General features: G+C 32.3%; 1 protein-coding gene across 2 annotated transcripts in view; it reads left to right on the plus strand.

Moving 5' to 3' along the window:
• LOC148279318 (UDP-glycosyltransferase UGT5-like) overlaps positions 1-22,440 on the plus strand; it is a 48,175-nt gene extending 25,735 nt beyond the window's left edge. For both annotated transcript variants that reach the window (XM_088230147.1, XM_088230148.1), the window contains exons 3-4: positions 21,420-21,636; positions 21,974-22,440. In XM_088230147.1, the coding sequence (XP_088086273.1) occupies positions 21,420-21,636; positions 21,974-22,292 (536 nt within the window). In that variant the 3' untranslated portion in view covers positions 22,293-22,440. The remainder of the gene's footprint in view (positions 1-21,419; positions 21,637-21,973) is intronic.
• The last annotated feature ends 3,048 nt before the right edge of the window (positions 22,441-25,488 follow it).

The following is a 25,488-nucleotide window of genomic DNA, read 5'->3' on the forward strand; positions in this document are numbered from 1 at the left end:
ATGATCAGTCTAACGCTTCAGATACCAGTCCGAGGACTATGAAATATTCAAGGGTAAAAACACCCGTTCAAATAAATATTTCATTTCAACCATGTCGAGAATCGAACACGAGACCTCTTGCATGGCAGGCAAACGCGCTGACCATAACACCACGAGGCCGACAAGTTAATATTACCTATACGAAATGTATACGTATTGAAGACAGCATAAAAAGAGGTCACATTAATGCTTAAGTATAGGCTTCTAGTAGCGTTTAAGAATTTTGTGGGTTTTGTTTTTAAATAGTGTTGTTGAAATTCTACAGGTGTTTTTAATAAACAGTATTTGATTAAGTCTAAGATACATAAAAATATCAAAGAAAATGTCAATGAGATGTTGAGACTATTTTTACTCTCTGACACACATACCATTACGTATGTAAATATAAAAATGTTGATACTAAACAAACGACAAACGTCCATTAAAAAAATTAAATACAATTTGATATTTCAAAAATGTTTTCTTCATGAAAAATCAGAGAGTGATTTCGATGGAATGCATCCTTATGATAATTCTATGTCAATAGTATGACAACTTTTCTAATTATTGCATAAAATAAAGTATTGGGCACTTAAATTAGGACAGTACTAGATCACTATATTTGGAGATTGAAGATGAAAACATAATATTTTTTTGAATACTTATAACATCAGTAAGAAAGGAATATACATTACGAAGATACATTCAATGCGTACATATAAAAAAATAGAAAAAAATACACGAAAGAGACTTATGTCAAAGAAGTAGGAGGACCTTGCTCCGGAAAACCGCTTCGGATACATGGAACAGATCAATATCCAGAGCGATGTTGTTCAGCATAGCGGTAGCCCTTCCAACAGGCATAATTCCATCGGCAGGTTGGTCCTGTAAGCAATCTATGCTGATGCTGTCTTAGGTAATTATCAGGAACATACAAACGAATGCTCATCATAATCTCAGGATTATCGACAATACTGCGCAGCAATCGATAACAATGTGTAGTCAAATACACATTCCTTCTAGTCTCTTAACTGTTGTAGCCAAGCCTACCCTGGAGAAACTCGGTCGGGTAGAGCCAAGAATAATACCCGCACTCTCTCGTGTAGAGATATCTCGGAAACTTCTTTTGGATTTTCTCTATCATAAGAGAGTACTTCAGTTCATGTGGCCCCCAAATCATCGAGCCACTCTTGAGTCTTACTCGCAACAAGGCGTTGTAAAGAGTTCTCAGTGTGCGGGTATTTTCAAAAACCCTGGCAGTACGCAGAACGAATCCTAACATCTTCAATACATTATCACTGATTGTATCTATGTGTTCATGAAATGTCAGGGTGCTCACAAATCTAACTGAATCTCTATCTAGATAAATCTCACCCGCATAAATAAAGGTTTAAGCTCTTTAATTTCACCAAACATCAACAGATGAAAGAATTGAAGAAATATTGATGTTAAAATTTGGGCAGAATGGTAAATGTTATACAGTGTATAAAATGGTCACTTAAACCAGCCAATGACAGGTCATAAGCCATGTAGATGCCTAGACTTCTATATTGCCTTTCTCTAAAATGTTATTTTTCTCTGTTGTAGTATATTAATATTGACAGTTCCCCAGGGAGTTGAATCCAGTCCTTGTCTGCAAAAATTTGGGCAAACTCAAAATATTGTCTATAAATCCACCTGGTCCATAAAGAAGTATAGAAATTTAAAAAAAAGTTTTTCAGGCGTTGCCTATTATGTAGGTGAAATAATTCAATGATATGAATCTCAACCGAAGAAATAAAAGTTTCAGCTCTTTATCTTCACAAACAACAACAGATGAAATAATTGAAGGAATATAGATATTCAAATATGGGCATAATGGTGAATGTTACACAGTGTGTAAAATGGCCACTTAAACTAGATAATGACTGGTCATGAGCCCTGTAGATGTCTGGACTTCTATATTGCATTCTTTAAAATGTTATTCATTTCTGTTGTAATACGTAAATCAGTAAGAAATTTAACAATACAATAATTTTTATTTCGTTTTGCAGAGATAATCTAAATACGTCAACAGAGTGCTTTCAGCTTTTAAAAGGATTGTTTGTACATTTTTTGTGTCTTTAAATATTCTGCCCATTTCCGCCGATAGTTCTTTTGTATTTCAAAATAAGTACGTCACCAATCGCAGAACAACAACGCATTTGATTTTTTCCAATTTTAAATGAGAGTAATTGATTTTTTTTTGAGATTTTGTCACTCGTCAACTCGATAAGTAAAGTATTTTTTGGGTAAAGTGATCTATATTTATTTTTTTATACCTGGAATATAAAATCTTTTTAAGATTACATATGAAAGAAAGCCAATCTAGCATTTTTCGCACATCCGTCATTTTATTTTATTTTATTTGGGAAATCAACAGTTCTACATACATATTATAGTAAACAAACAGATATAGTGTATAAACTCAGAATTAATAATGAATTTCCACAAAGTATACAAAGATAGTAAAGGAAATATATTACATGTCAAATAAATACATATAAGTTTATACATATAAAAATGTTATTTTCATGTATTCGTAAATATTTTTCAATAATCAAAGATTTTTTTAAATTTTTTTTTTTAAGAACATTAAGTTATTGTAAATTGGGCGGGATTAGGACAAGAATGCTTGAAGAGAGGATGAGTCATTGTTCTACAATCACTACGAGTAGAATGAGGCTCGCAGTCGTAAGTTATTAATTGTTTAGTGTGGCCTTTTGTCAGAAGCCATTGTTTACTGCTACACTAGTATTCAAATGACACCACTCTTGTATCATATTGACCTGAACGTTAAAATGACTGTAATTTTAAGTTCCTATTTTTCCAAGAAAAAATATTGAAATAAATAATGAAATAAATATTTTGAACAAAGACACTAAAAAGCAAGAAAACGTAATTCTTGTATGATGATTTGAACGTGAAAAATATTTTTGCGGTTCATTTCACCAAATAATATTATGAAGTATTACGCATATGTTGTACGTATATTAAATTTTATAAAAAAAAAAGTGTTCTTCATATAAGGCTCCTGTTTGATTTATTTGTTATATCTTAATTACACAAATTATTTATTTTTTAGTTACCTGCTTTACTAGATAACCATATAGAGGTAGGAACTTACATTTTTTATATTTGCTGATTTCTGTCTGTATAAATACGATGTAAGAATTTAAGGAATGTGGATGTTCAAATATAGGCAGAATGGTTAATGTTACAGAGTGAGCAGAATGGCCACCTTAACCGGCCAATGACAGGTCATAAGCCCTGTAAATGCCTAGACTTTCATATTCCTTTCTCTAAATGTTCTACATCTCTGTTGCAATATTTTGAGTGTAATATTATGTTTATTTATCAAAACAAAGTTAACATATATATTTCATCTAATTTGAAAGTTAAATCAGCGTTTGTTGATTTCATTTTGACATAATAATTTTACGAAAGTCTACGAATTAATTTGCAGAAAATATTATTTGTTGACAATACGTATTAGTGTTTTGTTTACTTCAGTTATGTTTTTGCCTATAAAATAGAACTCATTGAAATCGATTGCAGATAACATGTTTATTTTTGACGATATTGTTAATGTGGGACTTTTATGCGAAATAAACAAGTAAAAAGGCCAGACAGTTCCAAACAACTGATAATGGAAATACTGATTTCAAATGTCATTGAATTGAAACATTTTGATAAGATATTATTATTCAGTTGTAACGTTATTTTAGAAAAATAAACCGCATTAAAGTTATCAATTGATTTATGTAGGCTGTCCAGTTTTCGATTCCAAGATATTTTATTTAATTCGTATTTGATTACAAGGCAGGTTTAGAAAGTAAGCGTATTAGATTTTTATATATTTTTAAGAAAAGTGTATTTGAAAAAAAAAACAGGATATTGTTGATACGCTTTCTGACTACTTTTTTTACATAATCGTCATCCCGTTCAATGCATATGGTGAGGCGTGGCACAAGCTATTTTATACTCTCCTTGAAAAAATCTCCCGCCAGCTCGTTCCCCCACTTCAGAACCTCTTTCTGCACCTGCTCGTCGGTTGAGAATTCAATTCCACCCATGTGTGGCTTCAGAGAGGTGAAATGATGATAGTATGAAGGCGTCAGGTCAGGGGGTTACTGGGGGTAGTTCAAAACATCCCAACAAAATGAGTCCAAGAGCGCCTTGGTAGCTAAGGCTGGGTGAGGACGGGCGTTGTCATGCAACAAGCACACTTCTCTCGTCAGCATTCCCCTCTTTTTTGCTTCGAATGCTCCTTTCGAGTTTTTGAGGGTCTCAGAATATCGTTGTGCGTTGATGGACTCCCACTGAGGTAGAAATTTAATCAAAATTACGCCTTTTTGGTCCCAAAACACCCAGGCTATTAATTTTATGCCTGAAATTTTGGTTTCGAATTTATTTTAAACAGCCTACACCATTTAAACCGTTTTGACTCGTTAAAAAAAATGGTAGGTGTTATTCTTTCTGCCAGTAGAAAGCGGATCACAGCACGTGGCTCACACTTGGCGGAATTTCTTACCGACATCTTTCACGCGATTGTGCAGTACCACGTGAGTTTACGTACTACCGTATTCCTTCGATGCTCGCTCTGTCGGGAGATCCTCCTCTATACCACTCACTATGGAAGTACCAACACTAAAATAACAAAAAACCGCAGCCCGTTATGGTTTCAGTACACTTACTTTCAGAACATGCCCTGTATGTTCATTTATTTTATTATTGTTGCCAAGTACGTGTGAAATAAGTATGGATGTATTCAGAACATTAATTTAATTTTGTTAATTGGAACTATGTTAATAAAAAAACATTGACAATCTTATCATTTGTATGATAACCAGCTGAAGTGTCGATATAATTACTTATCATTACTAATGTACCGTTATTTTTAGATTTATTGTCAACGATACCAACTTAATAAAACAGACTCAAAAAACGTAAAAGCAATCTGAAATTAATGTTAATCGGTTCTAAATTAAATTAAAACATAAAGATCTAAAATTTGAAATACGAGTAAATAATCGATAAGCGACGTTTCTATGTGTACCGGTTTCGAGACGTACCCATCTTTTCATCAGGTCTCTAATTACACTATCATGCAAATCCAACTTCACATGTTTACCATTGTTGTTGCGCAAAAATATAAAACCAACGGGCTAATTAAACGCATGCTACTAGAAGCTAACACCAACGTGCACTGATTGTAATAAAAAATGTTTAATCTTGTAAAAGCAATAGTTTGAAAAAAAAGAAGAGGGTTGAGATTAGGCATCAAATAATCGGTAGGTGGTTACATACAAATATTTACTAACATTTATTGAAATGTTTGACTATAAAGTTAATATTTAAAAAAAAATTATAAAACCCAAAATTGTATTGTTGTTAAGAAAAGTTAAGACCGTTTTTTTTCAAACAAAAATAATAAGAGGACACAACGAAAAAAAATCAATATATAAGTAAATAAAGTATTTTCCTTCATTGTTTGACCAAAATAGTCAATAACTCATAGCATCATGCTTTTCCTCGGTCACTACAGGACCAATTATGGTGCACAGTCGCCTTTGCCCAGAATGATCAGGCGGGTGAACGATCATCAAGATCTTGATTATTATGGTGTAAGGATGTCTTTCTTTACAAATCAGCTAAAGAATCTGTATAGTTAGCCTATGCTTTTTACTTAATCTAAAAAATCTATCATCTGTCTTTGCTGCTTATTTCTGTTCCTTATATTTTTTTATTCCTTTGTAAAAATTTCTTTTAATTGTAATGTTTATAATGGACTTTGTCCGTAAATAAATAAATAAATAAATAAATAAATAAATCATTACTACATATACTGCACAAATATGTCTTAATTAAATGTGAACAGGTGTCGAAAAGGATCACTTTCGTCTACTTTACATTCCATTTTGAAGGCTTGAAATGTAATAAAATTATATACGTAACGCAAAAGCAAACGCAAAATCTTATGGAGTATACAATTTTATTTCGAATGATATGCCTTTACCATTTTATTAAACTTTTGGTGCTCATTATAAAATTTGAAAAAAATGGACACAACTGATTATACATAAAAATTGAAAATTAGTTAAACAATTGTTGAGTCAATTCAAATCTTCAATAAATCTCAAATTATTCTTGTGTGCCTACAAACACAAAACGAACTGGCGAAAACGAAGTCGTCGCCAGATAAGAACGCCGACGCTAACACATCTTTTACACTGCGGTCACTATGTGAGCGTAGGCCTTCTTACCTGGCGACCACTTTTTTAACACATTAACCGGCTCATCAAATATTCGAACGCACTGTAATGTTTTCGTAATAGGTATATAAATAAAAAAAGGATCAACCAAGAAGATGGTATTTTAAATAAAAAAGTACCAACCAAGAAATTTGATAGCGAGCAGAAATCAAATCAAAGTACAAATCAAAAAATAAAAATTTGAACAAATAACAGTATTATATGTTGTTTTAAAAAAAAAACTCTTATTTCACAACGGGTGAATGTAAAGTTACGGTTCGTACCGCAATTGGTTTTTAGAGATACCTTCTACGTTCTAATTTCTTTGACTGTCAAAGCGAACATAATTTATCCGACGGATTGACGGTCTAATTTGGTTTTTCTTTTATTTTTCTTTTATTTTTTTCTTTTCTTTTCTTTTCTTTTCATGGTCAAGTCATACCATATTTATATGTAACTTAACTTTAACTATAACTTTTTAATAATTAAAAGAAGAATGGCCCACGGTCAGACGCTGAAGTCTTTGTGGGCATTTTTTCCAATTTATGTTATGGCTTAATTTTAAGAGGTATTTTTCTTAAGTGTATTTAAAAAAATCTAAAATATCATTAAATCGTGGTGATTTTAATCCTTACTGTAGATATTTGATGAAAGTTTTTTTTTATTTTTTTTTTTTATTTGAATAGGTAAACATGAAGTCACTAAAAAACCACGACACGTTTGGCATTGATAGTTGTTCGTGACAACGTTCCATGAAAATTTGAATGGATTGGAACAAAGTTAAAAATGAACATGAATCGTGGTATGAGGGGCGTGGCCAATGCAATGACTGTTTTCGGGAATTTAAAAGTATTTTTTTACTGGACTGTATTTCAGAGACCCTTGTTGTTACTTTACAAATGTAAAAAAAACCTGATATTTCCCTATTTAGTGCTCTTATTTTTTACCGCGAATAAGAAAACATTTGTTTCAATCAATTTCCCGTAGCACTGAATTTACCTATTACATGAAATAATTTTGACTTATTTGGGTTCCATTAAAATGTTAAGATTAAAAAAGTTTTTTTTTAATTACGGAGTAGAACGTTTCCTTCAAAAAGTAAGTACGTAAATATATCAAATTAATAAGTAATATTTTTTTTGTATCTTGGTTTAAAACCATTGGTCGATTTTATGTGATATAGGTTAGATGCGCTGTAGGTTATTCGGGTAGGTGTCTGTAATCTAACAGTAGACAGTAGAATAACTTAAATTATCGAGCATGACCGCCGGCTGCATCGTGCGCGCGGGACTTACTCCAATTACAATAATTACCATTATCATTATACGCTGAACAGAGACCTAGATCACGTTCAGCGCAATAATTCGCCGTACAAAAGTGTGCCGTTTAATGACTAGATTGCGCAAAAATCTGTGAAATTAGATTGTGACGATTGATGAGTCAAACGTCAATCTGCAACAATCCACTTAGATAAATATGAGCTATTTACGTCTCCTTTGCAATATTTACATAGTACGTATATTTTAGTTTGTTTATATTGTATATTTCGTACACTGAGTAGAAGACCGTTGTAACTAATATTACTGTTGTATTAGTGAACTAGTTAATATTTTAAAAATAGCTCATTACTCAATTGTACAATCTTTGTTACAACATGATATTGTGTTCTCTAAATCATTTGAATAAATCCGTAGCACGTGACAACAAAATAAATTATTTTAATTAAATTACAAATTTAAAAGCTTCAATTAAATTAACTTAACAATAGAATCACCATGTAAAGCGCCCTTGAGGTATTTTATTACGAAAATGGCGCTATATAAGTTATCCACAATAAATAAATAAAATAAATAGGATGGGGTCTTGCATATGCCAATATATTAAACCCTCTTAAAATAGCGCAAAGATAAAATATTAAAGTAATTTTAAAGAAAACCTCAACATTCAATACGGAAAGTCTATTTAACAAATTCAAATTTCATACAGTAGACATTTTTTATTAAAAAAATTCCAGTATACAAATTTATAAAGAAGAAAAAATAAAAGAATTTTAGATGAATAAGTCACTCAGATACCAAAATAATATTAAAATTCCTAAATTCCACACAAGACATTTTCAAAATAGTTTTGTCTTCAAAGGTGTAAAAAACTATAATTAGCTCCCCAATTAACTAAAAATAATATATCAATGAATAAATTTAAAGTAAATCTAAAGAAATTTTTGAACACGTGTAAAAACTGCATTAAATGTTGATTAGTATGGATGTATTATTATTTTATGTTTTTTTCATTTTACATAACATGTTTTTTTTTTCTCATATAATCGTATATTCAAAATTATATAAATTCTTATAAATAAACAACTACAAAAGTGTAAGTCACTCTCCAAGCACAAGAGTTAGTCTCTTTTTTGGAGAGTTACAGTGATAACATTTACTAGATGTATAAAAGTAGATTTGTATGGAATTTAAAAAAAAACATGTACCTTTTATGGAATTTATTAATAAAAAAAATTTTAAAAAACTTAAAATTTTTCGATTTTGTCGATGAAGGCAAAACTAGCAGTTCTAAACTAGCCAACTCTAATGTACGGAAGAGAAGTATGGAACTGAAAAAATAATTATGAAAGTAGGTTAAATGCTGTCGAAATGCGATCCCTCGGGTGAATGTATGGTAAAACGATGTATGATATGTGCACAAATGTCGAGATCCGTGAACTACGTAAGGCTGAGACTTGCATGATTGACAGAATCAAGAGAGGGGTGCTGCGTTGGTTTGGACATGTAGAGTGAATGGACGGGGACAGAACGGCTAAAAAGATCTACCATGCGAATGTTGATAGATGCAGAAAATGAGGAAGACCGAGAAAGACATAGCACGATCGAGTCCTACAAATACTTGAAGATAGACATGTCAAGAGAAGGAATAATCGGCGTGCGTGCATGAGAAGATGTATGAATGTAGAGGAAGCAAGGTCTGTTTGCAAAGGCAAAGTGATATGCGTTCTATCCTCTCTGTCTACTCCTACGGAGAAACGGCGTAATGGTTTGTTGTTGTTGAGTTATGGACATGGTCAAAACAATTCTATTACATATACCTGAAAATTTATACGAATTATCTCACTTTTCTAGATTGATTTTTTTCATTAGGTATATATTTTTATGTATTTTATATTTAATCAAAAATAATAACTGATGTACCTAATCCTACATTAAAAAATAATTACTGAAAAACCTTTCACTTTTTCTTAGAAGTATAACTTTATGTATAGTAAAACTGAATTTTTGCTCTCCTGTAAAATCAGTAATTTTGAGCTACAGCAGTCTTCTACTCAGTGTGCGATTTATTTTATGCTTAATCCTTGATTCATTTTGTTTGGGATTCAAGAGTTCCAAAAACACATTATTTATAGATCACATCATATATATTGCAGGGACACAGAACAATAATAGGTTTACACAAATTTTACTAAGAGAGTAAAGAAATCGCATGCATGTACATTTAATGCATACTCGTATATTATGAGAAAGTCAAGTGTTTTTTTGATTTTTTTTACTTGTTGCCAGACTGTAAACCAAGCAAAAAATTTTTTAGCGCTATGATTTTTTAAAGATTCGCATGTGACGTCTCAAATTCTCTTCCCCTTCTTCTCGATCAATCTGCTGATTCGTCAGTTAAATTACGACAAACCGGAAATCTATTACAACTCTCCTATCATCGGTTGATTCAGAAAAATTATCAACGTCATGTTCGTTTTTATTAAAATCTTTTTTTTTCCATGCATTTTCAAAAAACTTCGCCGTATAATTGAATGCTCTTCTTTTTACCGCGCGTAAGAATACATTGTTTATATCCAATTTCCCGTAGTGGTGAACTTCCTTATTATAACTAGAAATATGCTTGCAGTAAATGAAGGGAAGGTTAAAAATGTACCTGTTTATTTTTATAGTACCTATTACGCTACATAATACATTTTGGTGTTGATTTTAGTGTGACAGTGTGATATTTGTATATATCTTTATCTCTTGTGTGGCTGTGGTGTATCACAAGTTAACATAGGGCGCAAGACTAAATATTTTTTTTTTTTTTTTTTTAAAAACCTTTATTAGCATAAATAAACAATACATTCAGTAGAAAAATGGAACACTTAAGGTTGAACTTGCCAAAAAATAGTCTAGCTCTTGTGTTTGGCAAGTTTACAAAATAACATAAAAATAAAACATGAAATGCATAATAAAATAAATAAAAAATTAAACAATTTAAAAAATTGAGAAAATATAACACTAAAAAAAATATATATAAAAAAACACAAAATTTGTAAACACGGGCACATATTAAACATACATCCATACATTAAATACATCTTATTTATTTTAATAATGAAGTTGCATGTTTTTTATCTTCAAATTGACATTTTCACATCGGCTTTCGATAAATATTCTAGATTTTAATACAGGAAATATTCATCCTTACTTTGCGAAGAAATACCCATAAAAGTGATGCCAAATATCACAATAAATATATTTTACTGTACATAATCGTATAAGAAAGAGCACAAGAAAATAACTCATAAAAAGAAAGACAGAGACGTTGTTCTGCGGCTGGTGTTTGTATGAAAGAGACTAAAACAAATGAAGAAATTCATTCAATCAGTCGGTTATTGGCAGTTAGCGGAACTGCGCGCATTTACAGGACTTATGACTTGTCATTGGCTGGTTTAAGTGGCCACTTTACACACTGTGTAACATTCACCGTTCTGCCCATGTTTAAACATCCTGTAAATACCTAGACTTCCATATTCCCTTCTCAATAATGTTTTCCCTCTCTGTTGCAATTAATTTAAATATGAATAACTCCCTAGGGAGAAGATCCAGCCATTTTGCAAGCATTTGGACATACTCAAACATTGTTGAATTAACTACCCGGTAAAAAAAGAAATATAAAAATTGGGAAATTGTTTTCAGGCGTTGCCTAGTAGGCGATTTGGTTCAGCCGGATGAATCTCAACCACATTATAAAGGTTTCAGCTCCTTTGCTTCACAAAAGTCAACAGATGGAAGAGTTGAGGAAATATGGATGTTTAAACATGGGCAGAATGGTAGATCTTACACAGTGTGTAAATTGGCCACTTAAACCAGTCAATGACAGGTCATAGGCCCTGTAAATGCCTAGACTTCCATATTTCTTTCTTGAAAATGAATTATTTAACACCATGTCTCTGTGTTCTGTTTTTTTTTCTAATGTCTGAACTTCAAAATATTTAGTCTTTTGTTTGAGGTAACACGATGTTACATCACCGCGTGTAAAGGAATTTTGTAACACAACCTTTTAAGAGTTAATTTTGGTATTGTACCTATACTGAACACGAAATACGGAAAAAAATAATTGATTGATTTATTGATCATAATATATTAAATATACGCTAATATATTGATAGTAATTATTCGGTTTCAGGGAGATGAAAAATCCAGTTCTGCGTCTGAAATCGAACCAGAATCCTGGATGAGCGTATAAAGCTTTCAGGTCAAAATGGCGGGATGAATCGGTCTCGTAGTGTAGTGGCCGGCGCATTCACCTCCCGTTCTGGAGGTCCCGATTTCGATTCTTGGGAAGATCTAAATTTTATTTGTTTACGTGATGGTTTAACACTGCAATCACACTGTCCCTGAACTGGTATCTGACGCGTAAGACTGATCACGTGAAATTATATGTAACAAAAATGATTTAGATACTCTGCGACACTGAGAACGCATAGAGAAATAATGATGATAACAGATTTTTGTTTATTTTTTGTAGTGGAATTATTATTTTTCGTTATGAAATATTGATTGTCATCAAATAAACAATTTTTACAAAATCGGGGAGTATCTTAATTACATTATTTTTTATAAGTGTAAATTTAATTTATTTTAAATAGTTTGATATCAAACAGTAAAAAAGTAAACATGGCGTGTGTGGACGTAGAGAAAAAACTGGTTTCAAGTAAAACGAAATATTTTGATGTCAAGGTTATTTTTAACCAGCGTTAGACCGATTTTTAATATCTCCTAAAAGTGTAATGGAGATGTTATTTATCTTTTAATTCTTAAAGTTAGCGTTTCTCCACTCGGAACCAGCAAAACTTTTACTTTTGAGAACCCTGACATACATCATTTTGACAGATTCGGTTTCTACTGCGCGAAATTTTCGCAATACATTTTAAAGGAAATGAACTGTTTTTATAACCAATCGAGATAAAAAGTGCATTTTATCATTGTAATCTATTGAAATACCACTAGCTTTATTTCAGAAAAATTAAAGAAATCACACTTCATTGAGAAAAGCAAACAAATTGATACTTTTGCCATTGTTAGTGAATAATACTACCACTTTTGTCACTTTCTAATATTTAACTAAGACATATTTTTGACTCAAGCCTCGAGTATAGAAGTGCATTGATCTTGCTTTTGAAATACTTCCAAATAAAAAGACGTAAAATTACTTTTTAAATATTGCGATAGATATTGTTACTTTCCTGAAACTAAATATTACTATTTTATTCAAATACAAAATAAATTTTTAAAAATCAATTTTTTTCTGTTTTCTACATTTAAATTTACATTTAAATACACTTTGGTAGGGAAACAACATGATGGAAAGTGGAAGTATGCATTTTATTTAACAATACTAAAAATACAATTTATTACTAATTATCATCATTCCCTTTTCGCACCTATGGTGCATAGGGCACTGAATTGGTACCCCAATCGCCGGGTATCTTGATATTTTTTTTGTTACATGAAAGTAAATTAATCAGTCTCACGCTTCAGATACCAGTCCAGAGACTATGAAATATTTCAGCGTAAAAACACCCTTTTTAATAAATATTTAATTTCAAACATGTCGGGAATCGGACCCAAGACCTCTCACCGACCACTACGCCACGATGCCAATTGATGAAAATTATTACACGATCATACATTTTAATAAACACGAACATTAATTATTTAGTCATCCGCAAAAGCCATTCTAAAAAATGGCATATTATTGACATAGTCTTATATTTTATGCATCTTACTTACATTAGTTATGGAACGGAAAATTTAAAACGAAAAATACATTCTGATGTTATTCTTGGAAAAGCACGTCGAAAACAGATTTTGTAAAATTTATGAATACAAATAACCTTCAAACATTTTATGGCACGTTGCAAAATAAATTGTATGCTGATTATACTGAAAAATCGTTACCTATTGGAAAACAAACAATATCCATACGGAAAAGTTCAAGCGCAGTGACATTGTGTGAACAAATCTTATGTATTTTATAACAACCTAGTGTGTAAATATCCAAAAGAGTACAAAGATCAGTCACGACCATTGACAAAAGAAAATATAGCTCTTTGTATGAGTAAGAAAAGCAATTATTCATCTACATAATACGTGTACATTTCAGTATTTTTTCCCAGCTAAATTATTTAAAGAATCGCTCAAGGTCCATTTTTTTAGTTTCTATATTATGTGTTCAATATGATATGTTGACAGATGGTGCTTTAAACCCGGGTTCTAGGAATTTACATTTCATCGCTTTGTCTTACAGAATTTGAAGACGCGTTGATCAGATCAGATCTAGAGCAGTTATTTTGAAACTAGCTTATTAACGTTTATTAGAGTAATGGATCGTTTAAAACTAGACAGCGCGTTACAATAATTTTTACTAATCACTTTGATTATGTTTACATGAAGTTAAATATTGATTAGTACCAACTTATAAGAATAGTCGTTTATTGTTCAATTTTACTCAAATTAAGTTGGAAAAAGAGATGCACGATGACGTTCTTTCAACGGTATTTTCGAATATGCTGAAATATTTTAAGACAAATACTGGAATTCATCCTATTGGGTTTTGAACAAGACTTACATAATAAATATCGAAAGAGCTGGATAACATTTTTAAAAGAGAACATTTCTTTTTATTTAAAAAAAGAGAAATACTTGAATTCTTAATATTTACTAAAGTATTCAAATTTTCAGACCATTTCCTAAAAGTCGTAAATACCTTGTGCTGAAAAATGGAAATCGAGTTGTGGTAGATTGGGATTTGAACCTCGGACATTTGGCCTGCGAGTCAAATTAAAGAATAGGTATATATGAAATAAAGTTTAACAAATTACAACAGGGATAGAGAATACCTTAAATAAGGGAATATGGAAGTCTAGGCATTTACAGAGCTTACGACCTGTCATTGGCTGGTTTAAGTGGCCACTTTACACGCTGTTTAACATTCACCATTTTGCCTATGTTTGAACATCCATATTTCTTCAATTCTTCCATTTGTTGATTTAAGTGAAGTTAAAGTCAATTTTTCAATTTTTAAACTTCTTCTTGGACCAGTTGGTTTCATTAAGGCTTATGATCTGTCATTGGCTGGTTTAAGTGGCCACATTACACACTGTGTAACATTCACCATTTTGCCTATGTTTGCCTATGGCAAACTCAAATATTGTTATGACTCAACTGGTCCAAGAAGAAATTTAAAAATTGTTTTCAGGCGTTGCCTAGTATGTGAAATTATTATGTCAGATAAATCTCTTCACAACAATAAAGGTTTCAGCTCTTTAACTTCACTTGAATCAACGAATGGAAGAATTGAAGAAATATGGATGTTCAAACATGGGCAAAATAGTGAATGTAACACATAGTGTAAATCTACAAAGTAAAATTAAGTTTTTTGTATGAAAAATAGAATATGATCATTTTTTTTCTGAACATCTTCAATTACCAGTTACCGGCGAAGATGCTTTAAGTTTTCATACATAAATACCAAAATTAGTTTGTACCGTCTCAGTATATACCGATGAAAAAAGTTGTTCATAATCGCGGCACCGATTAATTTAACTGAGGCCCAGAGGTCTGATTAAATAAGACCCGGAGGGTTAAATGTTCCAACATGTAACAGTCGGCTGTGGCCAGCTAGTAAATTATATTAAAGTACATGAAATTCTTCCGCATCGAAGCACCTGCAAATACTTCGCAAACTAATTATCTATAGTAAGCATTGTTTTAAATTGCATTCAGCGTACAATGTCACGGTTGATGTACAAATCAGACCACATTTATTTCGCTGCATATGTCGTCAAATTGCTTCGTGCATACCGATAAGCGCTTTGCACATGGATCTCAAGTACTAAGTGTTTACTCATAAATGGCCGGAAATCGTTAGGGGTTAATATCAAGTGTGTTATTTCGATAAAAAATCTTAGGTGGCTTTTATAGCACTCTGTTTTGATTATCGTAAAAATACGCAAATATTTTATGAACTTGGGTAGAATAATATTTGTTTTTATTATTATATTCCCGTTTAAGACCCAATAAATTGGTTAAATCTAATATGTACTAAAAAAATGTTTGAAATATTACTGTATATTTTTTAATTCACATGGTTTGCTCAAAGTAACTAGTCAAAGAGAGTTAATCGGCGGGTTGGGTCATCTTATTTTTTTTTACCATAACAGGCCAAGCCAAGAGAACCCACTACTTACATGGGTGAATAGAATCCTAGTGGTGGAGAATATCTCACAGATAATAGAACATCTCACCAAGACGCTAAGCTTACTGACGGTGGTTTTTGATTCGATTGATTGTGATAATATGCTAACAAATACTCTAATTATTGAGCGTCTTTCCTGCTATAGCACAAAAGAAGTGATAATATTTTATTAGTTAAAGATCTTTATTATTTTTACTAATTTTTATAATCACATTAAATTGAGCGTGTGCCCTAATGCCCTTAAGACTAAATCATTATCTACTCACACGATTCTAATATGGTTTCATTGAATTGATTGCATACGAGTATTGAATTTCGTGTATCTTGTAAGTATTCACAATTTACCAAGTTTTACAAAATACTCGTTAAGTACTTAATTAAAATTTCCCTAAAACTTGAAAATACTTAAAAGAAGATAAGTAAACTTACCTTTGTTAAGTTTAAAGGTACTTTGAACTTATAAATGGTTTTCATACCAAGATTATGTAAAAAATAATATCTCCACAGACGATTTTTAATGCCTTAGACCTTAATATGCTCTATATTATAGTTTAACATAAAATCATTTTCATTATCATCATTCTCACAACGAAGGCAAGATGATTAGTCTTAGTTGGAAGGGCTACCGTTATGCTAAACAATATCGCTCTGGATTTTGATCTGTTCCATGTATCCGAAGGGGTTTTCCGGAGCAGGATTCTCCTGCTACTTTGACATGAGTCTCTTTCATGTATTTTTTTCTTGTTTATAATATGTACGTATTAAATGTATGTTTGTAATGCAAATGCAATATTTAAATATACTAATTGAATTAAATTTAATTGAATAATTACTAAAATAAAATGTTTTTTAAAATTGAAAAAAAAGGTTTTTTACTGTACAATATCCGGTAAACAATATTAATTAGATGGTTTGGATTCGAAACCAAACTATTTTGTCGTTAATTTTGCCCGACAATATAAACAGAGGTAATGGGATGCGATTAAATCATTTTGGTAATCATTTATAAAGAAATCACATAAAAGCATACCTAGTCTGTGAAGCGACACAGATTTCAAATAAACGAGTTGTAGCCAGCAAACGATTGCAACACGGTACAAAACGCTGATGATGGACTCTGAATTGCGATCCAAAATGTCGGTAAAGAGTACAAGCCCGGAAAGAGTATAACCCAGCAAAACTTATTGTTCTTCAGCATTTAATTTAACACATATGTGTCATGCTCTTACGCATGAGACCTAGGTTCCGAGTCACAGACAAGGCCACCTTCCAAATATATTTTGGCTGTTATCCAGAGTAAAATACAATTTGCATTTTCACAATACTGTGCTTACTTAATAATACTGTTCACGCATTCTTTGGTTGAGGATAAGAAGCAGAAAAAACACGATGTGTCCAAATAACTAAAGTGCAATATTTTTGAGAACTGTGATCCGACTTTGGGATGTGCGGAATTATTTGAATACAAGAAACGTCGAGTTTAATCGCGTAAATCGATTGTTTCGTAAATAACAGTATACAAAACATTATGTGTATGCAATTTAAATAAATATTTAATTATATTACCAAAGATTTGATAGAAACACATCTTTATTTATTCATATATACGCCCAATGGGCATTTTTATGGACACATGTATACAAGAAAATTATTTTTTTAAAAAATTAGAAAGACTCATTGATTTATGGTAGACTTTGTGGGAGTGGAAGCGGGAGAGAGGTGTTTATAATTGAATTTGATTCAGTGATCGTTTGAAAGAAGACAACTTGTTATCAAAGAAATCTAAGAATTCTGAGCATCGGGGAATGAAAACCATAGTTAGTTCTATAGTTACCGGTATGAAAGAGTAAGTTTTGTCTGAGGTTTCTAGTTGGGATATTTAATTTTATTAAGCTCAGTAGTTCAGGCGCATCAAAAAGTGAGTTGAGAATTTTAAATAAGACTATAAGGTCGGATTTATTTCGACGGTCTTGAAGAGAAGATATATTCAAGATAGTTTCTTACTCATTATACGTACGTTTATAGGTCTCTGGATAAGCCCAACCTCCAGCCTATTTTTCCCAAAAATCGACGTTGAACTGATTCAATATTCTTGATGTGAACATCATAAGATGGAGACCAGATAACAGAGGAATACTCTAGGTGCGGGCGAACTAGGGAACAGAAGAGAGTTTTTAGGGTATTGATATTTTTGAAGTCAGCTGTGCTTGTGTTAATAAATCCAAGAAGTTTTAAGGATTTATTGATAACACGTTCAATATGAATTGTAAAAGAAAGTAAAAATAATGTAAAACAAAATACAGGTATTTTTTATTTTTGTTGTTGAAAATAATATTTCCTCACTGTTTCTCGCTGAGGGAAATATTTTACATTATTTTGAAACATTTCCTAAATACTAACATTTTTTTACCTATCATGAGAGGCATGCATAATTTGTTAATGCAAATAGTAGTAGAACCTTTGTTTCAATTTATTTAATAGATATTACATTTATTTTTTAAAACATATGTCGAGGGAGCTTGCTGTGAATAATCTTTGTTGGGTATTTTTAGGCAATAGTTATGTGCTTGAGCAATGTGTCATTAGCGCATCCCAATCCAATTGTACCATATTTTAAATCTGATTGACATAAATCGTAATATTTTTATAGTAGTTATTTTTAATTAATTATATTACATTCAGTTTTAAAGAAGTACCTAAATCAGCTTTTGGTTTGTTTTCAATATGCTTAATTTGATTAGTGTAATAATAAATATTTACTCACCATAATATATACCATGTGAAAAAAAGCAAAGTTAAAAAAGATTAAATAGCGGACTTATGGCAACTAAATTTTTTCAGTTATACCAAAAACAAATAAAAAATATAATCATAATCATAATTAAAATGAAATTTTCATAGAATGAAAAGTTAAAAGTTTGGTGTCTAGTAAATACTTAAATTATCAATACCGAATACTTTAAATTTAATTTACTCCGTTGCATCTTCCAAATATTCATAAATACTAGTGTTAAAACTCTGGCGAAAAAATTGGTATAAGTGAATTCATTAATTTTTTAAAATAATTATTAAATATTTTTTAAGACTGATCATTTTATTCTCATGTAACAAAAATGATCAAGATACACTGCAATTGGTGTACCAATGCAGTGCCATAGACACCATTAGGTGCGGAAAGGAAACGATGGTGATGATGAATTCGTTTTTTTTTAAGGTTATTGAATATTTTTACAAAGATCTTCCTTGAATAAACGAATATTTTGCCAACGGAAATTTTAATTTACTTTTGTTTCTTGAGCTGAGATCGTGACTTTTTACCTGTTTGTAAAAATAGTCAGATCTGGATTTTACAATAAAATACACTTTTAAATTTAAAATCTTATAAACGTAAGTTAATCACCAGGTATCTTTTTTTCTATTTACATTCCGTGTTGATTCCGTTAATGATTACATTGACCACACCTTATTATTTACAATTGACTATGTTTGCATTTTCAGATAAAACTACTATCGTTAAAAATATTTGAATATTGACAACACAGATATGAGTGTAAATTACCTAACAGATCATTGATCTTATTTAGTCACCTAGGCATTGAGCCATACAATCTGATTCCTTTGACACGAATAGTTTTGGCATTTCTGTCCCTGAGTGCAGAGTAAAAATGGTGCCAACACATGTATTTATTTACGTCGAGATTGTAAAACAATAACGTTTAAAGTAGTTTCACCTCTGCAATGTTGTATTTCATTAGTCTTTGTATATAATTTATTTTGTATATATTATAGTAAAATTACGTAATTTGACCAAAAGGCGCGTTAAAATACCGTAATTTGCGGTATTTTACGGTAATTTTCGGTAAGAAACGAATTCGACGTACTGATTTTTGTTTTTCAAAGATATTTCAAATACGAGTAGCTTTGTTTTAGGACACTTTACATGACTGCGAACCACGTTTAGATCCATCGGGTGGTTGTCGAGATTTAAGTATGGAACGTTGAAGGTCGTTCGGTATGTACTATTTAAACTTTTTTTTATTAAAAAGGTTATAATGTTTTGAAACTTAACAGGATCGGTGGACATAGGGTCCTTAGTAAAACCTTAAGTTTGTGACCTTGAACGACCACCGCTCATGCCGCGATATTGAAAAAATGGTGCTTAAAATCAGTTTTTTGTGTATAATTACGTCCCTGAAGGTTTTATAGAAATAAAATCTACAAAAATCTCTGAAATAATAATTTACCCGAAAATCGTAATAATTTTTTTTTTCTTTGGACTAATATTTTTCAAGATAAACGTTTGAACATCAAATACATTTTATCAAAATAGCGGAAAAGCGGTACTTATTTTTTTATTGAATTTTTTAGTCCCTAGAATATCAATATTACAAACAAACAAACCATCACGCCTTATCCCTGTAAAGAGTATAGAACACCATATCACTCTGTCTTTGCATACAGATCTCGCTTCCTCTACATTCATACATCTTCTCGTGCAACCGCGCCTATTATTCCGACATTTGACAAGTCCGTCTTCAAGTATTTGTCGGATTTGGTCATGCCATGTCTTTCTCGGTCTTCTTCGATTTCTGCAACAATCGAAATTCGCAAAGTGAATCTTTCTGGCCATTCTTTGCTGTCTATTCGCTATACATGTCCATACCGACTCAGAACTCCTTTCTACATTTTGTCGATAGTACTTATCTCAGCCTAACATAATGTACTGATCTTGACGTACTTGATTTACTACACATTCGCCTGAGAGATCTCGAGCATTTCGACTGTATTCAGGATATTTTCATCTTTGTTTTTCCAATTCCACACACATTCCGTTCATACGGGTCGGCACCAGGACTTTATTGTGAACTGCAAATTTTGCCACCTGCGACATACATTTACTTGTCAAGGTTGATTTAAGTGGATCGATCACTCAGTTCCCGGCACTCTCGTTACTTTCAATATTTTTCTCAGTCATTTCATCCCCAGTAAACATGCTTTTCAGAAACAGATTATTTATTATATTATATCGTCGCCGTTCACCCGAAAAATTACAGTTTTGAGTTAAATATGCCATTCGAATCGTAATAATATGTTATTTAAAAAGAAACCGTCACCAAGATCCGAATTATTTGTTTTTTACTAAAAAAAAATATTGAAAAAATATTTATTTCTTTAAATAAAAAATCATTTTTAACCACAACATTAAAATGATTGTTTTAAAATATTTCCTTCGAAGTTAACTTAATTAATATTTATATTAAAAAAAAAAAAATAGTCCTTTAAAATTTTACTAATCATGTATTTTATTGAAGAATAAACTTTGCGAACTTGAAATGGATTTTTTTTCTTGTAAGTCACTTATAGTGCTTGGCCATAGTGGCGAGTGTTTCGCAGCGCGCCGTGGACGCGGTGAACTCAAACATATATATGGTAATAAGGGTAGTGTCTATAGTGACCGCACGGGCGTGGCAAAAGCACCAGTGTACCGCGCCCGAGTTGATCCGCAAAACACTCGCCACTTTGGCTAAGCATTAGACTTCTTATTATCTTTTCAAGTAATGTGAAAAATCTGCAACAAAACTTTTATGTCGTTTATTCCAGGTCACCCGAAAACTGTTGCCTTTATATCCCACGGAGGATTGTTAGGAACAACTGAAGCTATTCATGTTGGAGTTCCCATGCTCTTCATCCCAGTATTCGCTGACCAGGGAACTAATTCTGCTGCAGCAGTGGAGGCGGGGTTAGGAGACAGAGTCCTGTATCGAGATGTGACCAAGGATACTTTTTATAAAGCCTTGACCAGAGTTTTGTCCCCAGAGTAAGCATATATATTTACTTCATTTTAACAATTACGTTTTAACACAAACATTTTGCATAGGCGGGTCATCATTAGTGGGAAGACACTTATGTTATTTCAAGCGAACTAGCAGGGTTTCCGGGTCATCATCGTTGATTTCTTATTGGACAATAAATCAACAGACGAATTGCAGTGTATCTTAGGTTCTACTATATTTGTGAAGAAGTGAAGATGATCAATATCTTATTACGGATCCTAGTCACAATGTTCTATGAATTAAAAAAATAAATATGTCAACCTTGACTGAAATCAAGTCTCCAACCTCAATCACTATCATTTTCGTTTGTTGTTTTTTCAGGATACGGCAGTCAGCAAAAAGCCTTTCAGCCCAGTGGCATGATCGCGCACCACCCCTAAAGGTGGCCGCTGATACGGTAGAGTACGTGGCTCGCTACAAAGGGAGGAGGCTCCGTTCTCCTGCTCTGGACCTCAACACCTACCAACTGTACAACCTGGATGTCCTGGCTTTCTTCGCATTTATTCTTCTTTCCGTTTTTGGATTCATCTTCCTCGTGGTGCGATTCGCTTTCAGACTCTGTTTTGCAAAGAAAACCTCCCAGAAAGAATATTTATCCTACTTGGATAAGAAAAATAATAATAAATATAAGGTCAATTGATCTCACGAGTATTTTTGGAAGGTCACTTTGTGTTGTAAGTAGTAGTCAAAATATTAACAAGTTATTGTTTAAAACATTCCTAATTTTATTTATTGGACGTGAATTGGTTTGAAATGTCGTTTAACGAAATAAATACAAGTATTTTTTATTGCGTTTATTTTTCCTTTAGAATAATAATTTTCTCCGGAGGGTGGCCCCAAACCGCAAATTTGTCATCAACATACCTTGGGCGTGAAGGGAGCGGTCTCTAAAGCGGTGACTTCAAAGCTTTCAACAGAAAATAGAAAAAAGTTTTCTATTGCAGATTAAAGGTAGTGGTCTAAAGGCACTATACAGTTTATAATAGAAATATAAAAGATGTGGAAGATTTGAAAAAGTAGAACTGTAGCCAGGGACACAAAGTTGACAGGAAACCAACTGATACTTATTGTTATCTTTATGTTATACACCACTATCCGTCACACAATCTAGGTATCATAAATACGCTTGCAATACTTAATTTTTTGAGCCTATTTAATTGAGCCAAATTCTCCAACATACTTTTTTTTCTACAGAATTTATAAATGGCGGTGTAAAGTAATAAAAAACATGATCCTTGGATCAATAATATAGTTCTATCAATTAACATCAATTGATATCAAACTTAATGCGCAAATCAATGGTTTTCTCATATCTTGCATTTGATTTGCATCGTGTTTCAAATTAGACTACATTTCTAGTTTGCATATTATACTCGTACAATTCGAGAAATAGGCTGCAGCTTGTAACTTTGCAACAATGATATACCATTCACATCATCATGTGGTGAGTGCAACCGACTACCATGCTTTAGGTCCCTAAGTTCAATCTCTCGTAAGGTGAACATGAAATATTGTACAAATTTATGTAAAAATCAATATATAACCACTTCACTATCATCATTATCATACCCTTGTCCGCACCCGTGGTGCTTAGACCACTGCGTTGGTAAAACAAATGCTGCCTAGTTCCATCGTCCGTTATATGAACGGTAAGGTCTTACGTTTACTGTTTACTGGGGACGGAAAGGCCGATAAAGATATTGAAAGGAGGGTGAGCGCCGGGAACAGGGTGAACGGTGCACTAAAATCTACTTTGGCAAACAAATGTTTATCGCAGGAGGCTAAACTAGCAGTTCACAACGGAGTTCTAGTTCCAACTCTAATCTATGGGAGCGAAGTATGGAATTGGAAAAATAATGATGAAAGTAGGTTGAATGCTGTCGAGATGCGATCCCTCAGGCGAATGTGTGGTAAAACGATGTATGATAGGTGCACGAATGTCGAGATCCGTGAAGTGTGTAAGGCTGAGACATGCATTATTGACAGAATTAAGAAAGGGGTGCTGCGTTGGTTTGGACATGTAGAGCGAATGGACAGCGAAAGAACGACTAAAAGGATCTACGATGCAAATGTTGATGGATGCAGAAAACGAGGAAGACCGAGAAAGACATGGCACGATCAAGTCCATCAAATACTTGAAGATGGACATGTCAAAAGTAGGAATAATCGGCGTGCGTGCATAAGAAGATGTATGAATGTAGAGGAAGCGAGGTCTGTATGCCAAGATAGAGTGTTATGGCGTTCTATCCTCTCTGCCTACCCCTACGGGGAAACGGCGTGATGGTTTGTTGTTGTTGTTGTTGTTGTTGTTGTCTTACGCTTCAGGTCCAGGAACAACGAAATATTGCAGTTTAAATTATCTTTCAAGTAAATGTTGTATCTTTTCCGTCCACCGTTCGAGTCGAACCCAGCACCTTAAAAATGGTAGGCGAACGCGTTAACCACTATTCAACGAGGTAGACTTATTCATACTGGATTTTCTCAATCGGTATGTTTACTTGACATCAGCTATCAAGTCTAAAAGTAACGTCGCAGGTTTTTGGTTATGCAGTACTCCCTTTGTTAAGGAGTGGGCCATATATATTATATTTATACAATAAAATATAGCTCCTGCCATTAAATGCGTTATTCTTAGTGATTTCCAGTAATCTGACTGTGCCCTGGTTCACTATCTGCCGGATTACCGAGAAACCACCGTCTTTCACACACAGAAATGTATTCATCATCTCCACCTGATTAGAAATCTGATGAAGTTTGCTGATCACAGAATGACATATTGTTAGTTGTCAGAAGTTGCGTCGTCATAAGATACCTCGTTTTGTCAGCTATGAAACTGCCCGATATCTGTCATGACGCTGAAAATATATTCGTACTGCACACGCTTACGCGCTATTTTCAATCCTGAAAAGTGCCCCCTGAACAGCAAAAAGGGTTTACTATAATTGAGTAAAATTTAATTATTTATATTTTAGTTTAAATAAGTAATGACAGAATATATTTATAAAGTTAAATTTGTCCCGTTTAAAATACAAATATTTTTACTTTTTTTTTAATGAACAAAAAATTTTTTTTTGATAAAACTTTATTAAACATTAAAACAATACATAATGAAATAAAAGTAGAATAATTCAGGTTGAATTTGCTAAAAAAGAGTCAGGCTCTCGTGTTTGGGAAATGTACAGAATAAACAATTCAAAATTTTAAAAATATAACACTTCTTAAAATAAAATTGATTCATATTCTCAGGTACATGTATACATATATATGTATATATATGTACATGGAATGCATATTATCACATGTTTTTATTTTTAAAAGTTGTTATAAAGTACCTTAAGGTGCATAGCATTTTAAAATTAATTATAATCGTATCATATTCACAACATACGCTGTATTCTACAATAAATGAACAAAATAAAGTGTTTTAATAAATCAGTTAAATTAATCAGATGTTTCTAATTTTCCCGAATAGATTTTCACGCAAGAAATGATAAAGAAGTCATGCTTCACGAATCAATTTTAGGTCAGATGAACTGTAGGATCTGGTGAAAAGTGAGTAAATTAAATAAGGAAAAAAAAAAATAGTACGGCAGTGTATACATAGTTATTGCTTGGAAAATTGTTACGCAAGGGATTTTATTTTCCGGTTCACTTTGCGTTTCTAGAAAAAATATAAAAGGTTTAAAAGCATTTATTCCCTCGAGTATGACATATTTAAGGTTTCGTTTTCATAAAATTCAGGGGGTTATCCGCTAAGAAGAATTTGAAATTTTCAGCTGAAAGGTCTGGGAGCAAACTAAGGAGAAATGTACTCATGAACTGCGGATCAAGGGCAG

The sequence above is a fragment of the Micrasema longulum genome, unplaced genomic scaffold, assembly GCF_059751315.1.
Source record: "Micrasema longulum isolate JH-2025_06_02 unplaced genomic scaffold, ASM5975131v1 h1tg000732l, whole genome shotgun sequence".
NCBI lineage: Eukaryota > Metazoa > Arthropoda > Insecta > Trichoptera > Brachycentridae > Micrasema > Micrasema longulum.